The sequence below is a fragment of the Rhinolophus sinicus genome, chromosome 1 (genome assembly GCF_057876585.1).
Source record: "Rhinolophus sinicus isolate RSI-liver-muscle chromosome 1, RSI-T2T, whole genome shotgun sequence".
Lineage (NCBI taxonomy): Eukaryota > Metazoa > Chordata > Mammalia > Chiroptera > Rhinolophidae > Rhinolophus > Rhinolophus sinicus.
The window spans coordinates 10,318,159-10,341,995 of NC_142501.1; the positions used below are offsets into that span (position 1 = coordinate 10,318,159).

The window sequence follows — 23,837 nt, forward strand, 5'->3', positions numbered from 1 at the left end:
CATACATCCTCTCACTGAGTCCTTACAACCCTGATGTAGGCATTTACCTCTTGCTGTAGATGAGGAAACTGAGGCTCAGAGAAGGCTGGCAACTTGTCCTGTGTCACAGCTGGTGCAGGAGCCTGGATGTTGAAGCCACGCCTGCCTGACAGAAGCTGGGCTCCCCCCAGCCCTGCCCTGCAGACAGGGCTCTAGGGCAGCACGTCCACCTGGAAGGGCTGGACAGGGACCACCCACACCGTCAACTTAGAACAAACTTTTATTTTGTGTGCTGGTCTTGTCGGTCCATTGCCACGGGTCAGTGGTAACTAATAGAAAGAGCTAGAAGGGGAGGTGAAGGGACTAGCAGTCCAGGAGAAGGGAAGAAGTGTTGGGGACAAAATAGAGGCAAGGCTGAGGAGGGCCCAGCCAGCTGGGTGTCTGCCCCGGCTCGAGAACACACACACACCTCCACCCATCAGCCCCCTGAAACTGAGGGCTTCAGGCCACAGCTCAGACCCAGCTGGTTCAGGGCGCACATGGCATCTCTGGCCTGGGCAACCCCACCCCCGTTCCAGGCAGTGATTCTTCCAGAGGTCTTAATGCTCCGTGCTAGGCCCGGAAGGGTCTTTCACTGCCCACTACCTGCCCGTCCAGCATCCCCACTGGGGCTTCCAAACCTGGGGCTTGGGCGCTTCACTGTTGTGCTCCTGTGGCAGCCACACTGGGGCGATGTGGCGGGGTGTGATGGGGAAGAAGGGGTTCTAGTCCTAGCCTGACTCAGAGAACACCTGCACCCCACCAACAGGACGTGCTAGTGAGCATGACCCTGAGCAGGCGACCCCATCAGGTCATCAGGGCCTGGAGCCCCGAGTCCAAGCGGGGGCGGCTCCTAGGTGAGCTGGGAGCCTCCCACTCAGCAGAATGGCAGAGCAGGAGTTGTCCTGGCCTGCCAGGCAAACAGGATTGTCTCCAAGGGGACAGAAAAGCCACCAGCTGTCTTTGGGTCAGCGGCAAGGGTCGGGGTTAGGGGCAGGGAGGGCCTACAATCCAATCACCTCCCCTCCACACATCTACAGGTTACAATTTAAGAGCTTTTGGCATTACCTGTTTGGGGGTTTAAGGAGAAAGACAGAGATAGAAAAGGAAGCCAGCACTCTCCACCCTGCTAGAACCCCCAAGTCCCAGGGGGGTTCCCTGAGCTGGCAGCAGCACTTACACCTAGAAACCCCCAGACTGGCTCCACAGAGGTTCAGGGTACAGAGCCAGGGAAGGAGGGCACGCTTCAGCTCTTGATAGTCCCTAAAGGTTCTCAGAGAGACAGACACATGGACGGATGGACAAATGGGCAGGCAGCCAGCCAGGAGGAGGGAAGGAGAAACGACTGCCAGGCCCTGACAGCCTGTACTCCTGTAACAGTAACACACACACACACACACACACACACACACACACACCAGGCCCTGACAGCCTGTACTCCTGTAACAGTAACACACACACACACACACACACACACACACACACACACCAGGCCCAGACAGCCTGTACTCCTGTAACAGTAACACACACACACACACACACACACACACACACACCAGGCCCTGACAGCCTGTACTCCTGTAACAGTCACACACACACACACACACACACACACCAGGCCCTGACGGCCTGTACTCCTGTAACAGTAACACACACACACACACACACACACACACACACACACACCAGGCCCTGACAGCCTGTACTCCTGTAACAGTCACACACACACACACACACACACACACACACCAGGCCCTGACAGCCTGTACTCCTGTAACAGTCACACACACACACACACACACACACACCAGGCCCTGACGGCCTGTACTCCTGTAACAGTAACACACACACACACACACACACACACCAGGCCCTGACGGCCTGTACTCCTGTAACAGTAACACACACACACACACACACACACACACACACACACACACACCAGGCCCTGACGGCCTGTACTCCTGTAACAGTAACACACACACACACACACACACACACACACACACCAGGCCCTGACGGCCTGTACTCCTGTAACAGTAACACACACACACACACACACACACACACGAGGTATAATAAAAGGAATAAAAACGAAGGGCCCAGATGTACAAAAACTGTGAGTGAGGAAGAAGGCGGGCAGGAAGGTGGGAGAGATGGTCAGTCCTCCAGGAGTCTGGCCACCTTCCGCGGCTTATAAATTACAACGCCCCTGGAAACCGGGGGTGGGGAAAGATGACGCTCCGGCTGTGGCCTGGGGGAGGGCAGCTGGCGCTCAGAGCTGCTCTGGCCCGGCTGGTGGAGCGGTGGCCAGAGTCCGACGAGGATCCCTTGGGTGGTGGGGGAGGCAGGGGAAATTCAGCAGCCACTGGCTGGTGTCACACAGGCACCCTGGGACTTCACCTTGTGACGCTGGCCTCCTCGTCGCCGGCCCCCACTGCTGGGCTTGGGCTGAAAGAGAGAAAGGAGGAGCTTGAGAAGCAGCGTCCACAGGGAGCAGGACAGTAGAGGGCGGGGCAGTGGGAACGGCAGGCAGGGTGGGCCCAGCCCAGCCTGAGCAGTCATCACTACATGGGCCTGGAAAACGGCACCTCCCTCTGTCACACGCAGCAAGCACCGCCCTGCCTTCCACAGAGCAGGTGGGTCACAGGTGATAACTGGTGAGAGAGTTCAGCGAAGCACAAAGAAAGCAGGAACCCACCCCTGCCACCACCATAGGTGGAAAGAGAAAGGGAATGAAGGAGCCAGAGCAGCTCAGTGCGGGAGAGAGCAGAAAGGACAGGTCCAGGCAGAAACTTTCTTCTCCAAAGGTCAGAAGGAGAACGACTCCAGGAGGGAGGGGGAGGGCGTGTCAGGAGAGAACTGGGGACAGAGCTGGCAGGGGATACTGAGTGAACGCCAGTGACACAGGCCCAAGACCACCGACCTCTAGGAGGGACACAGGAGGGTCCTCTAAGGCAGTTTTTCAAACCTTTGGGCCACTGGCACACATACGTCACCCACACTTACTATGAAAGAGAAGCTTTGAAATGTGGAAACCAAATGTGAAATCAGGACTGATTAAACATCTCAAAGTTTGAAAAACACCCTCCTTCCGCGACAAATGGCTCACACTTAGCACTCACGTGCCAGCAGGTGTGGGAAACGCCTGGTTATGCAGAGATGTGGCAGGGGTGAGGCTGCCTGGAGCTCTCCTACGTCAAGTCCACGGACAAGAGTGACGGCCGCACCCCCACCCCCGCCCTGCCCGCACCCAGCAGAGATGGTCAGAACTCCAGGACGCGGCGGGGGGGGGGGGGGGGACGGGGGGACGGACACCCATGCTCACCGTTGGCTGGAGACTGAGGGACGCAGATGACTGCGCAGCCCCTAGGGAGCAAGTTTCGTCTCCAGGTGGGGGCACCCCTACTGCCAGCCCTCCTGACGGGCCCCCGTCTTCTCGTTTGGTCAGGGGGCCTTTCTTCGTTGACTGCATTTTAATCTGCTGAGGCTTGGAGTTCATCGGGGAGTTGTTGGTGGTCTGCAGGAGCTGCACAAGCCAAGGGGAGCGGAGGGGCTGGAGGTGCAGGCAGTGACATCGGCTCGGCTGCCTGCGCCCCTGCCCCGTCGGGGACTTCTCACTCCCTGGCCTGGCTGGTCCTTGGTGACAGCCCAGAGTCCATGGCGGGAGGGCCATGACAGGGGCAGTGACCTAGAGAGATGTTCTCCTGCCCTCTCAGCATCCCGGGGCAGCCTCAGCTCAGCCCAACAGGGCTCCATCCTGGCCCCTGCCCGATAATGAGGGCACCTTGGCCCCTCCCCACGCGGTCCAGCTCCCAGGCCAGGGTCCAGCCTGCCCGGGCTGGGGGAGCCGAACTCGAGGCCCTTGTCCGTGCTAGGCTCGCTGCACTTCCTCAGAGCACCCACTGCATCTCCAGCCCCAGGTCTCTGCTGCCCCTGGAACAAGAGTCTGGGGCAAGTTTTAATTTCAGGTCTCCAAGAGACCAAGTGAGTGTCTCAGCAGCTAGAAACATCTGGAGTGTGGCTATGAGAAATCGGCACGTTTCCCCAGGAGGGATGTGCTACGCTAGCTCTCCCGAGGCAGGGACTGGTGCCTCTGGCAATTCGGGAGCGTCCCAGGGCTTTTCCAGAACCACCTGCTGGGCTCACGGTCTAGGACTGGAGTGGCCCCCGGGGTTCGCTGGGGGAAGGTGGCCTGCCTGGCCGTACCTTGGTGATGGTGCCCACGGCCTTGGTGCGGCCTTCCCGGAACACCAGCCGCTGGTCTATGTGCAGGTACTCGGGGGTCTTGATGAAGCGGAAGTGCACGCTGGCCTTGTCCCCAGTGCGCAGACAGTCCTTGTCCATGCTCAGAATGGTGGCCGTCTGCCGGATGCTCCCACAGTGCACTGCCCAGGGAGCCAGACGTCAGGCCAGGCGCCAGCCACCGCGTGGCCTCAGGGCAGGGGACGCGGGGAGTGCGCGTGTGAAACAGGCTTGAGCTGCGCATGCTCAGGGCCTCAGGGCGCCTAGGGCGGGCGAGTGGGCTGAGGCTGCTCTGACATCTGGTCCTGTCTGTGCCTCCAGTTAGACCCCACCTGTCCCGGGACCCACGGTCCTAGTTCCTGAACACAGGGCACTGGGTGTGCCTTCTCCGCTGTGAGCTTCCTGAGGGCATGGCCCTTGCCCATCACGTCTGTCCCCCGCACCCTGGCAGCACCTGGCACACAGCAGCATTCAGCGGAAACCGAGTGGACAGAGAGCTGGCACTCAGTTTGTGTTTGCAGGATTGAATAAACACCACAGCTCGTGGGCAGAATAGAGGGCATCACTGAACAGTAAGGAGACCTGCTTCTTGGCTCGAGCTGAAACTTTGGGGTTTTGGTTGCTAGAGCACTTTGTGAGGGTTCTAGAGCGGGGGGCCTCCTGGGCTGGCAACGCCCTTAGACACCTACCCATGGCCTGGTAGCGCGGGCTAATCGTGGTGGGATGGTGGAGGACGAGGATCTCGGCCTCAAACTCCCAGGACGCTTGGGGGTTCAAGCGCGGGGAAACCATCACCATGCCTTTCCGGATGGACGAACGCTTAATCTGAAAGGAAGAGGGAATCTCAGACCTCAGGGACAATAATGCCTTCTGGTTCCACCCCCTGGTCCTGGAGGACCAGGAGGCCTCCTGGGAATGAAGACCACCCCAACTTGGCCTTGCCCTCACTGCACTGGACCACAGGCCTTCTCGGCAGATTGCAGTGCTACGTGGGAAGTTTAAACACTGCTACTGGGGGTCAGGAAAGGCTCCATGCAGGAAGTGGCATTTCAGCTGGGCCCTGAAGGATAAGAATTAGGTAGGTGGTGAGGGCAAAGTAGGCAAGCACTGGGTGGAAGGAGGGCGAGCGTGACATGGCTGTTGGAGGGAATAAGGAAAAGCCCACTTTGCTGGTGAATTTGGTTGGTGGGGAAGGTCGGTGAGCCCAGAACTAGCACTTGCCCCAACCCCACAAGGGGCAGAAGGCTGAATGGGAAAGAGGATTTGGCATGGACCCCAATGGTCCTATGTAGGACCCTCTACACAGCAGGGAGGTGCCTATCTGACCTCACTACTGAGCTCACGGCACCCTGCTCAGGCACGAGGGGGAGGAACAGGGCTTAGGCGGCAGGCAGCCTGGGTTCAAGTCCTGGCTCTAGCACTTACTACCTGTGTGCTCCTGGGCACGTCACTCAGGCTCTCTGAGCCTGTTTCCTCATGTGTAAAAGTGAGGTCAGTAACCCCTGCCCTCCAGAGCAGCCATGAGGACTGGCAATGGCCCAGAGCCTAGCAACATGCGGAGTCCGAGGGGCATTTTGGTATTATCCACACTCACCTTCTTCAGTGCGAAGGAGGCTGTCTGGCCCCCCCGCACCTCCTTGACAGGCATGCGCTTTCGATGGATCGATTTGACCGCAATAGACAGGAAGTTACCCAGAGGATCTGGGCCCAGCAGCAGTGTGTCATTCAGCTTGATCAGGCCCCTCAGTGTTGTCCCCGACACGACTGTCCCCACGCCCTGCAGAGAAGACCCTGGCCCAGTGAGTCCATCTCCACATAGCCCCTCCCCACCAGATAATCCCACGCACCCGGGAGGAAGTGCCTGCCCAGCCTCCCACCCTGCTCGGTCCAGCAGAAGCCACCCACCGGGACAGAGTAAGTGTCGTCGATCTGAAACTCAGCAGGCTCTTCCTCCCGGTAGCTGGTGCGCGGGGAGAGGAGGTTGAGGAACATCTTCAAGAGATCTAGGTTCTCGCCTGTAACATTGGAGATCTGGAATATCGGGCACATCCTGAGTGGAGGGCGAAGAGAAAGGAAAGGAGCTCAGGCCAGCTCCTGCCTGCCTGACACAGGAGAGCTGCTGCTGCAAAGGGCCCCACTGCCCTGACCCCCTCCCAGGGCTCTACCTCTCTGCCTTGACCTAGCAACTCCTGCCAGACCTACTCTCAGGCCTTCTTCTCTTACTCAGTTTAGTAGCTAAAATCTGTCCCCTCCTCTTCCCTCCACCCCTGCCCTGTTTCAGGCACTCAGGACTGCTTCTTCCTAACACACACACGATTGTTTAAAATCCTTACCTACCTTTCCACTGCAGAGAAGACAGCCTAGACCCCTGCTCCCAACACCTCCGCTGGTTTATTTTTTAAATTCCTATATTCCAGCCAGACCAGAGAACTTGATTGTCTCCTAAAAGCTTGGTACTTTTTGCCCCCCTGTATTTGTTTGCTCTGATGCTCCTGCCTTCTCTTATGCAACTACCAAAGCCTCTCATCCCTCAGAGCACAGCTCCACTGCTGCTGCTTCCAGGAAGCCCTTTCCGGATGGGCACTAGCTCCTCAGCCCTTGGAGCACTTTCTGTCTCTGTTACATGTAACGATTTCTGATTTTCCGTCAGTGAGCTCGATGGTCTCTGTATCTCCTATCCAGGGTTAATCAAACTCCTGGAGATCAGAAGTTATGTGTTCCCTGTAGCTCCTAGAAGAGCACCTGCACAGAACAGGCACTGGAGAAAATCAGCGAATTGAAATGCAGGCAGCTGAAACATACCCTGCCATGCTGGACCAAATGGTGGCACTGATGGTAGCGCCAAGGCCGAGACACAGGCCAAAAATGCCAGCTGTTCTAGGTCCTGTACTACTGACCACGCCAGGAGGCAGACGGCTCCAAGGCAGCGCATGACTCGGGGAGAAGGAAGAGTTAACAAAGTTCACTATTAGCTAGAGACTATCTCTGACCAAAGAGCTGACCACCTTGAGCACAAGTGCCCAAGTCAGCTCTGAATCCTCAATGCCCAGTGGAAGAACCCGGTACAGAACGAACATCCAATAAATATTTATGGAATCAAAGGATGCGTTAGTGAGTAAGGGCCTAAAGTGATCTGTGACTTGAGAGTTTTTGAGAAACAAGAGTATAAAACATTATGAATAGCAACAGGTATAAAAATGGCTGTATATCCGTCATACTTCAGGCAGGCACGGTGCTAAGTGCTTTCTGTACAGCATTTCCACACAGCTCAATGGAGAAGGTACTACTGTTCCCATTTCACAGAGAAGGACACTAGCATCTCAGAATCTGGGTCACCTGATACAGCACTGCTGGCCTAGGAGACCTTGTGCTGAGACCAGAATAGCCTACTTCCTCCACTCTCTCTCCGTGCCTGCCCCACTGCTGCCTGCCCCACTGCTGCCTGCCCCATTACCTCTCAGAGCTGAAGTTGGAGGCCGTAACAATCACGTCGTCCTTACTCTGCACCAGCACAGGGATCTTCCGGCAGCCCGGCGACTTCAGCAGGCGCTGCAACAGCTTCAGGGTTTCTTACAGGGTGAAATGGAACAGAATTAGAGGGACAGGGCCTTCTTCATGGCCAGACTTCCAGGCAAGACAGGTCCACCGATTACCGATGCCGGCAGGAGACAGACAGTGATAAATGCCACAATGCCGGGGAAGCAAAACGGAGCAGCAAATCTCGGGGTGGGTGGGTGCGTGCGTGCTAGAGTAGCAAGAGCACAGATGAGGCCTGTCTGCTACGGTTACAAGCCTGAAACCCATGGAATTTCTCCAGAGTCCCTAGCAGACCCGTACCCTGGAAGTCGGTCAATAGGGATGGGGTCCATAAGCACAGTGTTGCTCCCAGAATGTTCTGCTTCCTGGAAGAAACGTATCTGACAAAAGGATCTCTGGGAAATTCAGACACGTGCAGAAACCCTTATGAGGCCCCCCCAAAAGGGTGCCTCTCCGCTTCTCTTCTCCTATCTGGAGCAACGAAGGAGAAATGTACAAAGATGTAGTCCTGCAACCCTGTTTGGAAGCCTCTGGTGGTAAAAGGTAATCAGACCCTCCGTCCCCATGCCGCCTCATACATCCAGCTTAGATGGCAAAACCCAACCCCTTCTGCCTAGGGCCACCCAAAAAGAGATGCCAGTTTACGGATCTCAAGACTCTTGCATGGAACCAGAAAGATAATTCTAGGCTGTGCTTAGATCAAGAGCCAAACCGGGGAGAACGCACAAGATTCTGGGCTGATGAGAACTCAGGTCAAGGTGTGAGCACAGGATGAGGAAGCAGGAGCCCTGGCAGCACCAAGGAACCACAGCCCCCAGCGGCTGACAGCCTCCAGCAGAGAGACGGCTGCTGGCTGGAGGCTTCACTTACCTTGCAGGATGTTGGCCGGACACATGTCAATCTTGGTGACCACCACGAAAACAGGCACATTGAGTGCCAATGCCAAGCCCAGGTGCTCCTTGGTCATCCCCACGATGCCAGCATTGCTGCCCACCTACCCCAACACAGAAAGAACTGTCAGGGAGAGAGAGGTGGCTGCTGGGTAGGCACAGAGGCTCCAAACAGGCTGGGATAAGAGACAGTGCCCAAATCTGAGACCTCCATCACGACAGGACACAGAGGGCAAAGTCTCAGGCCAGGAATCACGACTGCAGATGGGCTGGGCACAGGCCGCTATAACCTCTGCTTCGACGGAGGGGGCCATTCAAATCTGAGACTTGGAAACAGTGAAAAAGACAAACCCAGACAGTCTGGGAAAACAACTGTCTAGAGTCATCAAAACGGTTTCAGTTTAACCTCCCTGGCCCTCAGTTTCCCTATCTATAAAAAGGGAAGATAATAATATTCACGTTAGAGGGTAACCTGAGGTTGAAATGTAACATGTCAAAGGTCCAGCACTCAACTAGCATGAATTAGGCTTTTAAGCAATGGCAGCTGTTATTACTGTTACTATTCCTTCCCGTAATAATAAATGTGTTTAAATTATCACCCCAAAGGCTGGTTAAACAAATGAGAGCATATGCACAATGCCGCAAATGTGCTGTGCAAAAAAAAGGGGGACAGTCTTACCTACCGATATGGGATAATCTCTAACATATATTTTCAAGGGGAAAGAAAAGCAAGGTATACATAGCACACTACCATTAAAAAAGTGGTGACTGGATTACGAGTTGAAAAAAGCAGCTAACAGACATTTGGGGAACATCTGAAATATATAAACACTTATAGACTAGATATTGGATGCCCTTAGGGAGCTCCTGCTCCATCCTCCTGCAATCACAGTGGGAGACAATTATTTCAGGAGCTGTGTGCTGAAGTATTTGGGGGCGAAGAGTCACCAAGTCTATAATCTCCTTTCCAATGATTCAGCCAAAAACAAAACAAAACAACCACGAGCATCCATCACACATACAGATAAACATGGCACAATGTTAATGATTATTGAATCGGACTGGTAGGTTTCGGGATTCATTATACTACTCTTCTAACTTTTTGGAATGTTTGAAATTGGAGAGAGAGAATGTATACACTTTTGCTGGTATGATTACAAAATATCTCTGGAAGATACATAAGAAACTAGAAATACTACTAGTTGCCTCTGGAAGGAAACTGGACAGAGGAAGAAGGGAGACTTTGCACTACCAGCCCTTTGGTACCTTTTCATTTTTGTATCCTATGTGTTACTTACCAAAACAAAATGAAATTCAAATTGCCATGAGCTGTTTATATAGTGCTTTGCACATTACAGAGTGTTTCCAAGGATGCTCGTTTGAACATCACAGTTCACAGGTGAGTCACCACCCCAGTGAGACAGATGCCCACACCTGTGCTCCCCCTGGCCTACACCAGGACGCCTCCGCCATCTTCCTCATCATTTTTCCCATTCCCTCCAACCTTTTCTAGCCAACCCGGACTTGCCTTTGTTCTTCCCAACCTGGGTAGGAAAAAGCTCTCTCGATCTGTTGTCTACCTACTATTTTAAAGATTCCACTTCACACCCCAGAAATTTATTGCCATGGAACAATAATGAAATATTTCATTGTTTTCTACAGGAAATGTTTAATATTTGGATCATGGCCTAAAACTCAGGTAATATAAAACATTTCATCTGGGTGAAGCTATTTCCATTAATTGGCCTTGCTCACTGTAGCTCAGTTAGAAAAACACTCATTTCAAACTGGTTTCTATACCTCTCTTAGTATCCACCCAACAACCAACCCACAAGTACGCCCTATGGACCATCCATTGACACCCCTTCTAAGAGAGCAGCTTTCCTTAGCCCAGGTCGGTAATGGCTCCTTGCAATGATCCAAGACAAGGGAGAGGAAATCATGCTGCGATCCCAAGAACCTTGGCCAGGGAGCCGAGAGTGTGGTAAGTGTTCTGTACATATGCTCCGCCTCGCTTTACTTTCAGTTTGGGGAGACTCTGCCTGAGAGCCTGTGTTTGTGGGCAACTCGATCAGATGCCTGTGTTGATCACACTTCTTATCAATGCAGGCAGCTGAGGAATGGGCCACCGGGAAGCACTGCGAGGACCTGCCGAGGGAAAACCTGCTCACTCGCTCTCTGTGAAAGCGGTGAAGCCACCACCAAGGCTGGGCCTCGAGGACTCCACTCCTTGTCCGGGGAGGAAGATCAAAGGGACCCAAGCACAAGCTCAGCAACACGAACGCAGAAGCCTCTGCTTCCTTTCCTTTTCAGTTGTCTACACAATGAGCCGCTTAAGAAATCGATTCCCGTCACACTGCAAGCACTTCAGACGCCATTCACTACCGCACCTTCTGGCCCAGCACAGAGCCAGGCACGCAGAAGCCTGGCCCACACTTGGGAAGAGGCCACCTCTCAGGTCTCTCCTGATAGCTGTCTGTGCTCCCTTCTTGGAGGGTACAGCCTGGCATCACCCCCTCAAAGTAGCCCAACCCCAGAAGAAAACACTTCTGAAGGTAACATGTAAGCCCCGGGGGAAACTCTCCTCTATGTCTCTCCAAAAAATTGAGAGGCCTGCAAATATCTTGGTTTTTCCGTAGGGGATCCCTTCCTGGCCCAACCTAGAGATCAAAGTACCCCCCTTGAGAAGACTGGAGAACTCAGAGGGCTGGGCATCCCTGGCATCCAGCTTGCCATCCAGCCCGTGTCAAAGCCCCAAACCAATGGGCTTCCCCCTCAGCACAATTTTCAACACTTGCTCATAAGCACACCCCAACAGCGCTGCTGGAGCCCCCTCTCGGGAGCGCCCCACACTTACCATGAGCATGCAGAAGTCAGGCAGATGGCCCGTCATGCCAAAGACGGTGGTCTTCAGGTATTTCTCATGGCCAGCCAAGTCAATGAAGGTAATCACCTTAGTGGATTTCTCACAAATCTTGGTCCACTCCAGGCTGCCGCCGTGGCTGTCTGGCTTGTTCACCACGTTACCTTCGCTGTCAAAGCCCAGAATGTCGTTGCCCACACTGCTGGTACGACCAGATTCAATCTCGTGTTTGTGGCGGAAGAGTTTCTGGCGGGCAAAGCCGCGGCCATTGTCCAGCTCCCCGTGTGTCAAGACGCCCAGAAGCGTGCTTTTGCCAGCATCCACGTTGCCCACTACTGCTACCCTGCGTGTACAGAACCCAAATGTCTATGTAAGAGCTGGTGGGTGAGCGAAGGACACCCCACTAACTGCATCTGTAAGGCCATGCTTGCTCCAGAGCCCGCCCAGCGCACGGCCCCTCCTATTCATGCCTAAGCACCTGGGGATGTTCCTGGAGGTTTATCCAGGGAGAAGGTCATTCAGGATGAACTGTGCTCCCACTTTCTCCCTTAACTCCCACAAGCTTCCCCAACGCTGCCAGACGGGGCCCCAAAGTCAACAGCAGCACAGAATGCGCTCCTCCATCACCCCGGTTTCTAGCCTCACAGGTTGGTTAAGAAAGAAAATGCAGCCCACGGAATGTATGGCTGGCCTTTCTCCCCCTCTTCCCAAATGGAAATATTCAGGGATGGAAAAGAGCAGAAATAGGAAATGGGGCTATTGTGTCTTGGACGTTCTTCCCACGCCTCAGAAAGGGAAGGGGTGAAGCTGCCACACCAGGCGCCAAAGCGCCATCACCATTCTCGGTGAAGCCCCAGACCCTGAGGTCATGCTGGAGGGATCCCTGACCTGTTCGGAGGCCCCCTCACCTGACCTCCAGGAAGTCATTGTCTCCTACTCGTTTCCGGACCAGGTAATCCCGCACGCGGCCCCCAGCTTCTTGCCGTTCCCGCAGGAGGATGACGTCAGCCTCTATCTGCTCTGCCATGCTTTTCACTGTGGCGTAGGAGGCCTCCATGTCAGCTTCACTCAGCCCGTACTCAGTCCCATCTGGTGACAAGAGCCCAGCCATCAGCATTCCCATCAGCTAGCCGGCCAACCCCTCATCCAGGCCCCCCCGCAGGCAGTGGGGAAGAACATGTCTCTACCTGGCACGTCTCAGAAATCTGGCCACACACACAGTTCATAAATAACAGTGCCACGGCTTCCCCACGAAGCAGGACAGTCATTAACTCATTCAACAGTAATCACTGAAACTCTCCTGGGTGTTATGCCGAGCCTCATGCTGAGTCCTGGGAATACAGGTGCCCTCAGCCAGCTCACAGCCCAGCAGGAGAGACAGCAAATTAATTAACTGCAATGCGTCCTGAGGACTGTACTACAGACTTGTACAAACAGAACGTAGAGCGTGAGCAACGAGCATGGCCCGGGGAAGCCGAGGACTGCTTTGCAGGGTGCTGGGTCTCCCGGTATGAAAATGGGCCCCCAGAGAAAGAAGGAAAGACATCGTAGGCAGAAAAGCTAGGCATGGAGCACGGCAGATCGCAGCACATTCAGGGACCAGGAAGCAGCTCAGTGTGCTGGGAGCAGGATGGCAAGTGACGGGAGACCACACAAGAGGTGGAAGCAGTTAGGCAGACAGATGTTAGCAGCGAAACACATTATGTACCAGGCAGCGGGAAGTCTTGGGGGCTCAGGCAAGGGAGGAACACGAGTGGATCACCGCGTGAGGAAGATGTCTAGCGCAGCGCAGCAGTCTAAAGTGGAACAGGCGAGCGAGACCGGAAAGGGGGGAGCCAGTTAGGAAGCCGCTCCAATAAATTCAGACAAGAGGTAATGAGGAGACAAAGGAAAATGGGGAGGGAATTGAAGAATGATTGTAGGGACAGACTTTTAACGGATGTAGCTCAGGTGAACTATTCAGCAAGTAGATGGAAAAACGAGTGTGAGCTCAGGATGAGGACGGGAAGAACCAATCAACTAATCATTTACAGCGCGTCTACTGTACGACAACTCCTGTCCGGTGCTTTCCACTGGTGACGAGAGTAATTCCCACGGTAACTGCCCCAGGTGTTCCTCCAGCCTGTCTCTGAGAGCACGCCAGCTCCGTCCCAGGCTAACCTCCCAGCACGGGCCCAACCTCTCCTCTCTCACTGCCTCCCACAGAACTTGAAGCACCTTCCCTCCCCCTCTTTTCCTCCCCCTCCACTTCTCTCCTTACAAACAAGTTCAAGTCATTCCTAAACTAGGAACAGGAAACCCATCCCCTCTTCCCTGCCCCTGCCAAGCTGCCATCTCCTCTGTTTCTTTTACCATCAAGCATCTCAACAGAGTACCTGAGACTTGCTGCCTGTCCCCACTTACTCTCTGAAGTTTACTTCTGAGCCTGGAAGAAACGACTTCTCATCACTGGCCTCCTAACCTCATCCCACACCCCTTTCTGACCCCAAGAGCATGTGACACTGCTGGCCACCCTGCCTTTGCTTCTTGAGGCCCCTCCCCCGCACCTGCTTGCCTATTGCGTGAAGTCTCCCGGGTCCCCTCCCCATTCTCTGGTTCCTCTTTCTCTGCCTACCCTGCTGGCCCTCCTGCTCCTGGCCCCTAAATGCCAGTCCTCTCCGGGAGTCAGCCAGTGGCCCTCTTCTCTACCCTTTAAACATTCCCCTTGGCCATCTCCTATTATGGCTTCAAATGTCATTTTGAAAACTACACAACCATTCATTTCTAGCACTGTCCTCTTCCCAGAACTCCAGACTGAGTCCCCAACTGCCTGGACGACTCCCAGAAGACGGATGCCTACACTCAACCACCCCACCCCCTCCCTTTCAACAACAGCACAAACTCTAGCATCATTCATAAAGCACTTTAGTCCCCGCTGCAACCCTATGAAGCAATAAGCATTACTTTTCCTACTTAACAGTGGAGTAAACAGAAGCCGGAGAGGGCTCCGAGTTGGTAGGGAGCGGAGGACCGTGTGAGCTTGGGTTTTCTGATTCCAAACCTAGCGGCTTCCCCTCTGGCAAGGGCTCCTCTTGGTGCCAGCCCAGGTCCTCCTCCTGCCTTCCCGATTTCTGACGACAACACCATCCTCCCTTCCAGGCACTCTAGCTTAACACACATCACCCCAGTCCTGCTGAGTGTAGCTTCGCACCTTGCCCTTCTTTCCTTGTTCCTGCTCCCCACTTTTTGCCGATCCAATGCCACAAGTCTGATTCAGGCCCTTATTCTACCGCAGTCACCACAACAGACCCCTAACTGGTCTTAGCAAATCCAGCCTCTATTCCCTCCAACCCCCCCTGCACAGACTCAAGCCCAAGCTCCTAAACAAAGCCACAGCTCTAACGCTGTCATGTCCCAGTCACAGCCTGGAATGGCTCCCCGGGCCCAGGAGTGTTCAGGCTCAACTCCTTAAAGACCCCCGTTTACTCCACACCCTCTCCTCAGTTTGTCCTAGTGCGAGGGTCACCATCCCGCCAGCTCTACCGCTGTGCACTTTTCCAGCTCTACCGCTGTGCTCACGTATTTCCTATCCTAGGAAGTCCATCGGCACGTCTCCACCTGTCACATCCTACCCACGCTGCTCCCTTATGGCACTTGCCACCGACTCCACCCTGTGGAGTACTGTTCTGGATGTGTCTTCCCCACTAAACATCTTCAGGACAGGGATCATATCTCCAGCGTTCCCTGGGTGCCCCATGAGGGGTGCCTTTCCTATAGCAAGTCCTCAGATGTTTGTAAAATGCAAAACAAATGAACAAAGAGAGAGCAGTTGCACGAGGAGTTTCTAAGTACATGGCCCCCTGACCTCTGGATGTTTGGTTTAGATAGAAAAGGGCTTGCTGGAAGGCCTGCTAACCCTGCCATTCTTGCCAGACCCCCAAATCTTGCCACCTTTTCCTGATTCTGACACAACAAAAAGCAATGCTTTCAGGCCCTGTTCCACAGCAGGGGGGCAATCACCAATGTAACCTTGTCCATCCAGGGCTCCCAGAAAATGCCCCCGGTCCCATTCCCCTTCTCCAGCATGCACTGCATTCTTCACTCAGTAGGAGTGGAGACAAAGGCCACGAGAAAAGTCGCAGCGGTCCGATTACTAAAGGACACACATCCTCCCACGCCCAGCCCTAATCAGACTTCCATCCTGCCATCTGACATACCTTTTTTATATGCAGTCTCTTGCTCAACATGCTGCAAAGGTTCCCCAAACTTTTAGGATAAAAGTCTAAACTCCTTGGTATGGCATTCAAAGAGCCTCAAGATCTGGGCCCTGCCTACCCGTCCTCCCACTCTCCTGACCTGCCCAAGCTCACCCACCAAGTACTCCAGTATCGCCAGTGCTTCTGTGCATGTGGTTTCCTCTGCTCACTCACTAATGCCTCCATTTGCCTGAAAAACTCCTACTCATCCTTTAGAACTAATTCCAGGGGCACCTCCTTTTTGAAGCCTTTCCTGACTTCCCCAGAACGACTTAACACTCCTCCTATGTTCACAGAACTTTTACTACAGTACCTGGCTCTAAGAAAGTCATGACTTAATACTTGAATGAACAAAGTTCTTTTTGAAAGAAATCGCATGGTTAATCAACTAACTATAATCTGGAACCCTTAAAAAAAATTATTACTGTAACAACAGACACTGGCTAACATTTACACAATGCTCACTGTTTGCCAAGTGTTAACCTTCACCATGACACCATGGGATAGATTCCACTATTATCCCCATGTTAAGACCAATTAAAGAGCCTGCAGGCAAACTCAGACCTGCCAGGCTCTAGATCCTGAACTACTAGGAACTACTAGATCCTGAACGAACTACTAGGCCAGATTGTCTCCTTTAAAACCATGGATCTTGAACTAGAAATATGTACTTAAAGAGCACATTCCTTTGTACTGCTTATAATTTTTTAATGTCTAACTTATTCACACAAAGTTTCTCTGAGGAAGGGTGGGGAAGGATGTCATTATCCTCATTTTATAGACAAAGGAAGTGATAAACAGAGATGAAGCACCAAGCACCACAGGAAGCAGGTGGCGAAGCTGACCCTGGGGCCTTACATCTGGTTTAGTCCTCTGATGTTCAACTCGTTTAACTAGTTGGGATCGTTTAACTAGTTGGGATGCTTTCTACCTCAAAAGAATTCCAGCAGGAAGGAGTCACTAAGAATCTAATAGCATCCAATTGACAGATGCAAAGATAATGCCTGGGTGTGTGAATGTGTTAATAAATGTCTGACATCTTATGCTTTGCTGTGGGAGGGTTAATTAGTTGTGAGTTGCCAAGGCATGGTAAAATTCACTAAGAGTCCCCATTAAAAAATTGGGGGGCGGGGAGGGTTGTCTTAAGAATCTAGGTCTTCAAAGAACAGTCCCAACACTTGTTGACATTGATCTAGATGTAGTTTCTTCAATTCTATAGGCACGAAGTGACCCTATTACCGCAGACCAGGTGTGCACCCGACACAAAAGCTTTCAAAAGCCTACCATATGGAATGGCTTTTTCTGAACCCGACTCTCCTTGCTATCTCTGTAGCACTTGACACGCTGAACAACTCCCTCCCTTTCTGGACGAGCAACCTCTTAGTTTGCCTATCTCTCTGACCATGCATTCTTTGAGGTGATAAGACCCCAAGCCAGGAAGGTGGCGGCAAAGATGGAAAGGAAAGGATATGAGAAACATGTCAAACGACGGCACAGCTGTAATTGGAGGTCAAGCCCTTCCTCCCTGTGTCCCTCTTGCCGCATTTCCAAATATTCTTTTCTACTGAGGTTTTGGGTGTATATGCCATCTTTCCTTAGGACAGAGACCAGATTTTAAGTATCCAAAAGAGCTTTGCAACAGCATCAAGCCCTTAGGAGATACTTAATCGGTATTCGCCAAAAAGTTAAAAAATGATTTTGAGATTTGATGCATCTTAAACTCAGTCTACAAAAGAATTATTATCTGGCTTTACAAAGCCTACATGCAGTAAAGAAAATTGTTCCTTTAATGATCCAGCGAGGCCTACCAAGCGGGCCTTCCTGCAATGAGACAAGTTCTGGTACAGACTACATTCAGAATCCTTAACAAGCCCAGCTGCCATTTCAGCAAAGATAATGCCATGATGAAGATGAGGGTAAGTTGGCCTTGAACTGAGGGTATAAATATAAAGTAGGAATGACCAAGGGAGGAGGGAAAAAAAAAGCCTAAGATATAATCTGGGATTCTGTCATGGGAGCTGCCTTCCTCTAAAACACTGGGCCCCAATACAATGGAATAAGCAGGTTGGAGTACAGTAACCAGTTCCTTCCAGAAGGGCAACAAGCTTACACGTCTGACAGGATTTCATAGGAAGACGAAAGGGCCTCTGTTATCATAGCTATCAACGCTGAACGGTCAGTGGGGCAAGGAAGCCTTGCTGAAGAGAAGAATTCTCAGTGTCCTCTTCTTGCTGACATCAAGAAGAACCATGGAAAGTCTCTGCTCAGCACGCAATAAGATCCATAAACTGGACTTGGAGGGCAAGACCAACAGCTGCCCAGGGAAGGCTTAATTCTAGAACTGTGACTTGCTCGAGACCTAGGGCAAAAAGTTTCCTTGCTTTGTGCTTCGTTCCCCTTTATGTACATGGAAAGTACTGGAGGTACAAAAGAAGCATCTGTAAAACCGCTTGGAAAGTGAATCTTGAAAATCAAACACAGTATGACCACCACAGTGGGAAGTAACATTATCACTTCGCATTTTTATATCCTCCCAAACAGTTCTGCAGACACTGGACAGGGAAAGTGGGTAAAAAATGGACAATGTGCTCTAAATAATTTTTCACAAATAAAGAGAAAGGAAAACTATGCTCACCTGATCCCTGCCCAATGACATATATGGTCTCTCCGCATCCCTCGTCCATCCTCTCCCACATCTGCCGAAGTAGGCTGTCATACTGCTCTGATGTAGGGCTCACTAGCACCAGCTAGAAGAGAAACCAACAGCCTTAGGACCACACTTCCTAGAAGAGCGCCACAGCCAAAGCAGCTCCACAGCCTGACCCAAGACCCTGACTGAACCCCACAGCACCCTCATCTAAAATAGCTCCAATGCCCCTCATGCCCTCTGCCGCTCCTTAAATAGCCTTTGAGCCTAAGGCCTTAGATGATTTGAGTGATATGATATACTACAATGACTAGGTCTGAAACACAACCCACAGAAAAGGGTGTGAACAGCCTGCCTCCAGCTGCTCACCAGGAGGGGAAGGACTGACAATGACTGATCTGACACTGTGGGTAGAAATTGACGAGCAGTGCTTCACCCTGAGTGCCCAAGTCTACTACCTGCAGCTTGCCACTCACAGGACAGAGATGTCCCACACTGCCATGCTCTCCACCCAAGACCAATGGCTGTCGCAGTAACAAAAGAATTCTGTTCCATCTTGCCTGGGCCATCTCGGTTAATGAGGAATCGGCAGTACAAACTGCACGACTCGTACACCGTTACCGCTGAGATGGGTATTAGCACCATCATTTTGCAAATTTGGTTAAAGTATCAATGACTTATTTGGGGAGACCATTAATTTACCAATAGGTATGTCAGGTCCCATTCTCTAACCATTCATGTGTGACCTTGGACAAAGAACTTAACCTCTCTGAGTCTCATTCTTTCAATCTACAAAATGTAGATAATGCCACCTGCGTCCTAAAGCCACTGTACAGACCAAATCAAATAACAAGCAAAGCATCTAGTCCACAAATCAGTAAGTGGTAAATACAGCTTTCTTCACCCAATCATTCCTAGAAAAACCTTCTTGGATAAAACTAGCCACCACAGTTCACGAATTGTTTCTCTATTTGGAAACTTTCAGAGCTTAGGTCTCTACATATAATTGTAGCAAATGCATAAAATTAGAGCTTCTAATTTTTTCCTCAGGAATCAATCTATCAACCCATCCCTTCTCTCTCTCTACATGGTCAGTTTTTCTTTTCAATACCATCAATATTTATACAAACATAGCTTCTCAACTTTAAAATAGTGATGTGATGAAGTAACACTTCCCCAGCTATGTGATGAAGTAACACTTCCCTGTCCTGGAACATTAAATTAGCTGGTCAGGAAATGAAGGTATTACTCTTCACAACTCTGCCCTGCAATTTCTCCCTGTGTTTTCAGGTTTCTTCAGCACCTTAACCAAGCATTGACATCCAGCTGGTCTGCCTTTGAGTCAAGTACATACATCTCTTACAATTTCTGAGTTGACTCATCAGAGCTTATACTTGCAACCTGAATGCTGCCTGGGTCTTTTACATAGTGTCACTTGCCTCACACATTTCCCCTGACCTTTCCACTTTCTGAGCTTGACCATCCTCATTTCGACATTAGAAGTACCAGACAGGACCGTTGGCTTCTAAAGTGTTCAGCTGACACTAAAGGGAGAGGGCAGTTGAAACTTTGTTCCTTAGGTGGCAGGGAAAAGTTCTCTCCAGCTTGGGCCAAGTTTCATGCAATTTTGACTGTGAAAAGTCACAAACCTTTTCAAAGCTCCATAAACATCTCTATTGTAATTTTTTAACTACAGGTAGGAGGGGATATCGGTGTTCTAGCTTCCATTGGCTGCTATTAGTCTGTTATCAGTTATTCAGTTCACTTCAAATATTTACATAGTATGTATTGGGTACTATGCTAGGTGTCATATACATTTGTCATTTGTTACAACCACCTGTACTTAAAAGATGATGTATCTGGAGAACTGAGAGGTTAAGAAACTTGCCAAGGTCACAGAGCCTTTTGAAAGGAATCTGTTAAAAAACAAAAAATTCAACCAAGTAAATATGAAGATCTAATTGGCTTTATTGAATGATTCATGAATCCTGCAGTATCCCACCTAGTAAATAAGAGATGTGATCTTAGAAGTAGTGCAAAATGGAAGGTTCTTGTAGGAAACTGGGAGGGACGAGAGTTATTAGCAAAAGTAAAGAAAGGATTGCTTCAGGCCAGGTCACCTGTTGGGGGGGGCGTGGGAAGGGTGGCAGGGGGCTTTTATGCGGATTATCTCTCTAGCGTTGAGGAGGAAATTACAGTTTAATATTGCACACCTGGGAGGGGCTAAAACTGCAATTAGGCTGAGGTTTGCCATCCTGGGAGCAAGTGACCCAACCTTGGGCCTGTTTCTTTTTTAACAGAACCCAGCCTTGTCTGCCTCCCAAGTTGGCATGCTTTCCTTCAGCAATGTTAAACACCTACAAAACAACAGCCACGTACTTACTTTTTATCCCCCACAATGGCAAGTAGAGGGTGAGACATTAACTCCTGCCCACCTTATCAAGAGCTCAGAAGACACGATTTGAAACGTCCTTCATTAGTCCATTCATACAAGATGTTGCTCCACTCCCAGGATGGCGAGTTTATCGGTCATGCCCATCTTTCAATTTTGTTTTGGGTGGATTAGTAAAGCAGACGTTTCTCAGACATCCTTCTCCCCAACTGAGCGACTACTTTCTGTTTCCTTTCCCAGCACCAGGAAAAGACGCCTCCCGGTTCCCTCTCGGAGGACCTGATCCTCCCGCGCCTCCGCTTCCCTCGCCCAGCCACCTCCGACCCTCGGCTGCGGTGGACAGTCCAGGGAGAGAGCCCCTTCGGTCTCGGGGGAGTCAGCACTGAGCCGGGCGCTGCCGGCGTCGAGCGCCCGCGTTCCACGTGGCGGAGCCGAGGGGTTGTGATCTCCGCGGGAGGCCGAGTCGAGGCGACCGGAGAAGGACGCGGGTGCTGGGGGCTGCCCCTTGCCCAGGGGCCCCCAGCGCAGCCCGCACCGGCGAATAGACAGGCTCGGCCCCTCCCTCTCCCGCCGTCGCCCCGGAGACGGCTCGGCCCGCCGCCCTGTCCCCTAAACACCCGGTCCGCTTAGCGCCGCCGCCGGCGCCCGGGCCTACCTTGCTGGTGAGGTCCAGCTCTGGCTCGCCGTTGAGCGCCTCGCCGTCCTCACTGCAGTCTGAGTCGAAGCCGTCATGGAGCCGGGCGGCAGCCGCCGCGGCCCTAGCCGCCCCCGGGGAACTGGGTTCGGGGGCGAACATAGAGGCCGGGACCGGCGAGTCCATCGGGGAGCGACTGCGCTCCGCCGCCATCTTTAATAATTTAGGCTAATTCGTAGCCGGCCTCCTTTCCCTCCCCGATTCATTTGCCTAATGTATGCGTAGCCCCGCCCCGCCCCTCATCGGAATAATTTATGCGACACTTTTCCAGCCGCTTTGAAGGTGACACGTATCTCTAGCTAAGAAACAATCGACCAGGCCTCCCGGCCACCAATCACTGCAGCCCTTCCAAGTACCTAATGAATAATTAATAAGCCCAAACCCCAACAACAAATGTCTGAGACGTCACGCGCCTGAATCGCTGGTAGGGAGGGGGCAGCACCGTGTCCACCCTACCAGCCGAGAGCCTTCCCGCCAACCGGAGCAGCGCAGTGTGACTGACAGAGCAGCCATCCAATGAAGAGGAAAATACACACACACACACACACACACACACACACACACACACACCACACACACACATACACACACACACACACACACACACACACACACACGAGTTTACCCTCACCTCCCGTTACTCTCTTGTTTCCAGAGGCGGTGCTCGCTTCCAAATCTCACTGCAAAACAGTCAGAGCCGTGAGCCTTCGAATGATGGACAGGGGCAAGGCCCAATCTAGTCATCGGATAGGTCCCGCGCCTCGGGCCGCGACCCACAGAGATAGTAAACTGAACAAGGCGCATCCTACTCAACTCAGTGACTCAGGGCAGTCGCTGGAAGACAGAAGTCTGACTTGCTGGCAGTCTCCAGGCAGTTTTAATAGTAGAATCGGATCGATGCCTGGAACACTACAGCAGCCAGAGCGAAGCAATTAATTAAACGCTGACCGTAGGGAGAATTCTCCATTCACTGTCTCTGCGGAGAGAGCAATTACACGACCAAAAAGAGGCAACCAGCTGAAATAGAAGCCAGAAACACCTGTTAAAAAGAAATACACTCAAAATGGAGTCACTTGTAGTAAGCCCCACTAAGACTTAATACCTAACTTAATTGCAGTTTCATTCTTTCCCGGGAGTGGAATTTTAAACCAATCGGCCTTCAATTTCCTAATCAATAATTACGAGGTAATCTGCTTGATAACACCCCCTGCCTTCTCCTAAAGTGACCTGACCTGAAATAATCCACTCTTACCTCTTTGGCCTATCTTCCTTCTGCCTATAAAAACCTTCCATTTTGTACAACTCCTTGGAGTTCCCTTCTACTTGCTAGACGTGATGTTGCTGCCTGATTCATGAATCGTTTAATAAAACCAATTAGATCTTCAAATTTACTCGGTTGAATATTTTGTTCTTTAACACACCTCACCACATTTGTGAACTGTGGAGCTGAGATCTAGGGTCTGTTAAGGGAGTTTCCTACAGATGATTCTTTCGGAGCATCATTAGTTGTGGGAAGCCCCAATTCAAAACACCATCAGCACAAGATTTAGTCTTGAATTCCTATTTCAAAAATCTGAAAAGCTTGATGAAATTAGGGATTAGACCACTAGTCCCAGCCAGCAAGCAAGAAAGAGCAGCCATCTGAGAAGGTAACATGTCCAAGATTTACAGTCACGAAGTCTTCCAACTCCAAAAGTCTTGATAATAGTTCTTCGAATGTGTTTCTTCCTTTTATTCTGCCTAAATTGCTATATATATATCCTGTATATTTCTCTATGAGGTAGTTACAAATATTAAAATCTTGATTTGTCAGAAAAGCCAAATATAAAGGTATTGTACTCTAGAATAATAATTATTTAGTGTTTTACCGACTGGCTCTTCCAGAAAGAATTCAAGTTCAGGATGTGCTGACATCTCATGGGAGACTAAAAAGCACGCCTTTCTCATTTTAGGGCTTTGCTCAGAATACATACTCTTAAAGTGGGTGCTTCTTGAATTGAACAGAGACGTCTAAAATCACATTTTAGAGAGGGAATTCCATATTCACCTTTACATCCTTTTTGGGAAGACAGGTTAGAGCTGGGGTTCAAATCCTGAGTCCACTACTCACTAGCTATGTGACCTAGAGCAAGTTAATTAACCTGAGCTTGTTTTCTCCTCTTAAAAAAATAAGTATCTACATCACAGGATAGTTAGCAACCAATGAATTTATTTTTGTAAAACACTTAGAATAATGCCTGCAAGCCTCAATAACTAATCTTATCTAACTGTACCCCTTAGCTGGTTTACAAATTACAAAAAATTTAAGGTAATTCA

At 51.4% G+C, this 23,837-nt stretch overlaps 1 protein-coding gene across 2 annotated transcripts; it reads right to left on the bottom strand.

Moving 5' to 3' along the window:
• Nucleotides 1–241: 241 nt before the first annotated feature.
• Nucleotides 242–21,989, bottom strand: GTPBP1 (GTP binding protein 1). 2 transcript variants are annotated; one of them, XM_088796406.1, is made up of 12 exons: nucleotides 21,483–21,989; nucleotides 18,424–18,535; nucleotides 12,462–12,642; nucleotides 11,548–11,896; nucleotides 8,671–8,794; nucleotides 7,718–7,832; nucleotides 6,169–6,313; nucleotides 5,858–6,040; nucleotides 4,953–5,088; nucleotides 4,228–4,406; nucleotides 3,347–3,547; nucleotides 242–2,469 (listed from the first exon to the last, which is right to left on the bottom strand). In XM_088796406.1, exons 1-12 carry the CDS (start codon nucleotides 21,672–21,674, stop codon nucleotides 2,377–2,379), a joined length of 2,010 nt encoding a protein of 669 aa, XP_088652532.1. In that variant the 5' UTR covers nucleotides 21,675–21,989; the 3' UTR covers nucleotides 242–2,376. The 2 variants fall into 2 exon arrangements, with proteins under 2 accessions (XP_088652532.1, XP_019590039.2); XM_019734480.3 differs by lacking the exon at nucleotides 18,424–18,535 and having other exon boundaries at nucleotides 21,483–21,621.
• Nucleotides 21,990–23,837: the final 1,848 nt, after the last annotated feature.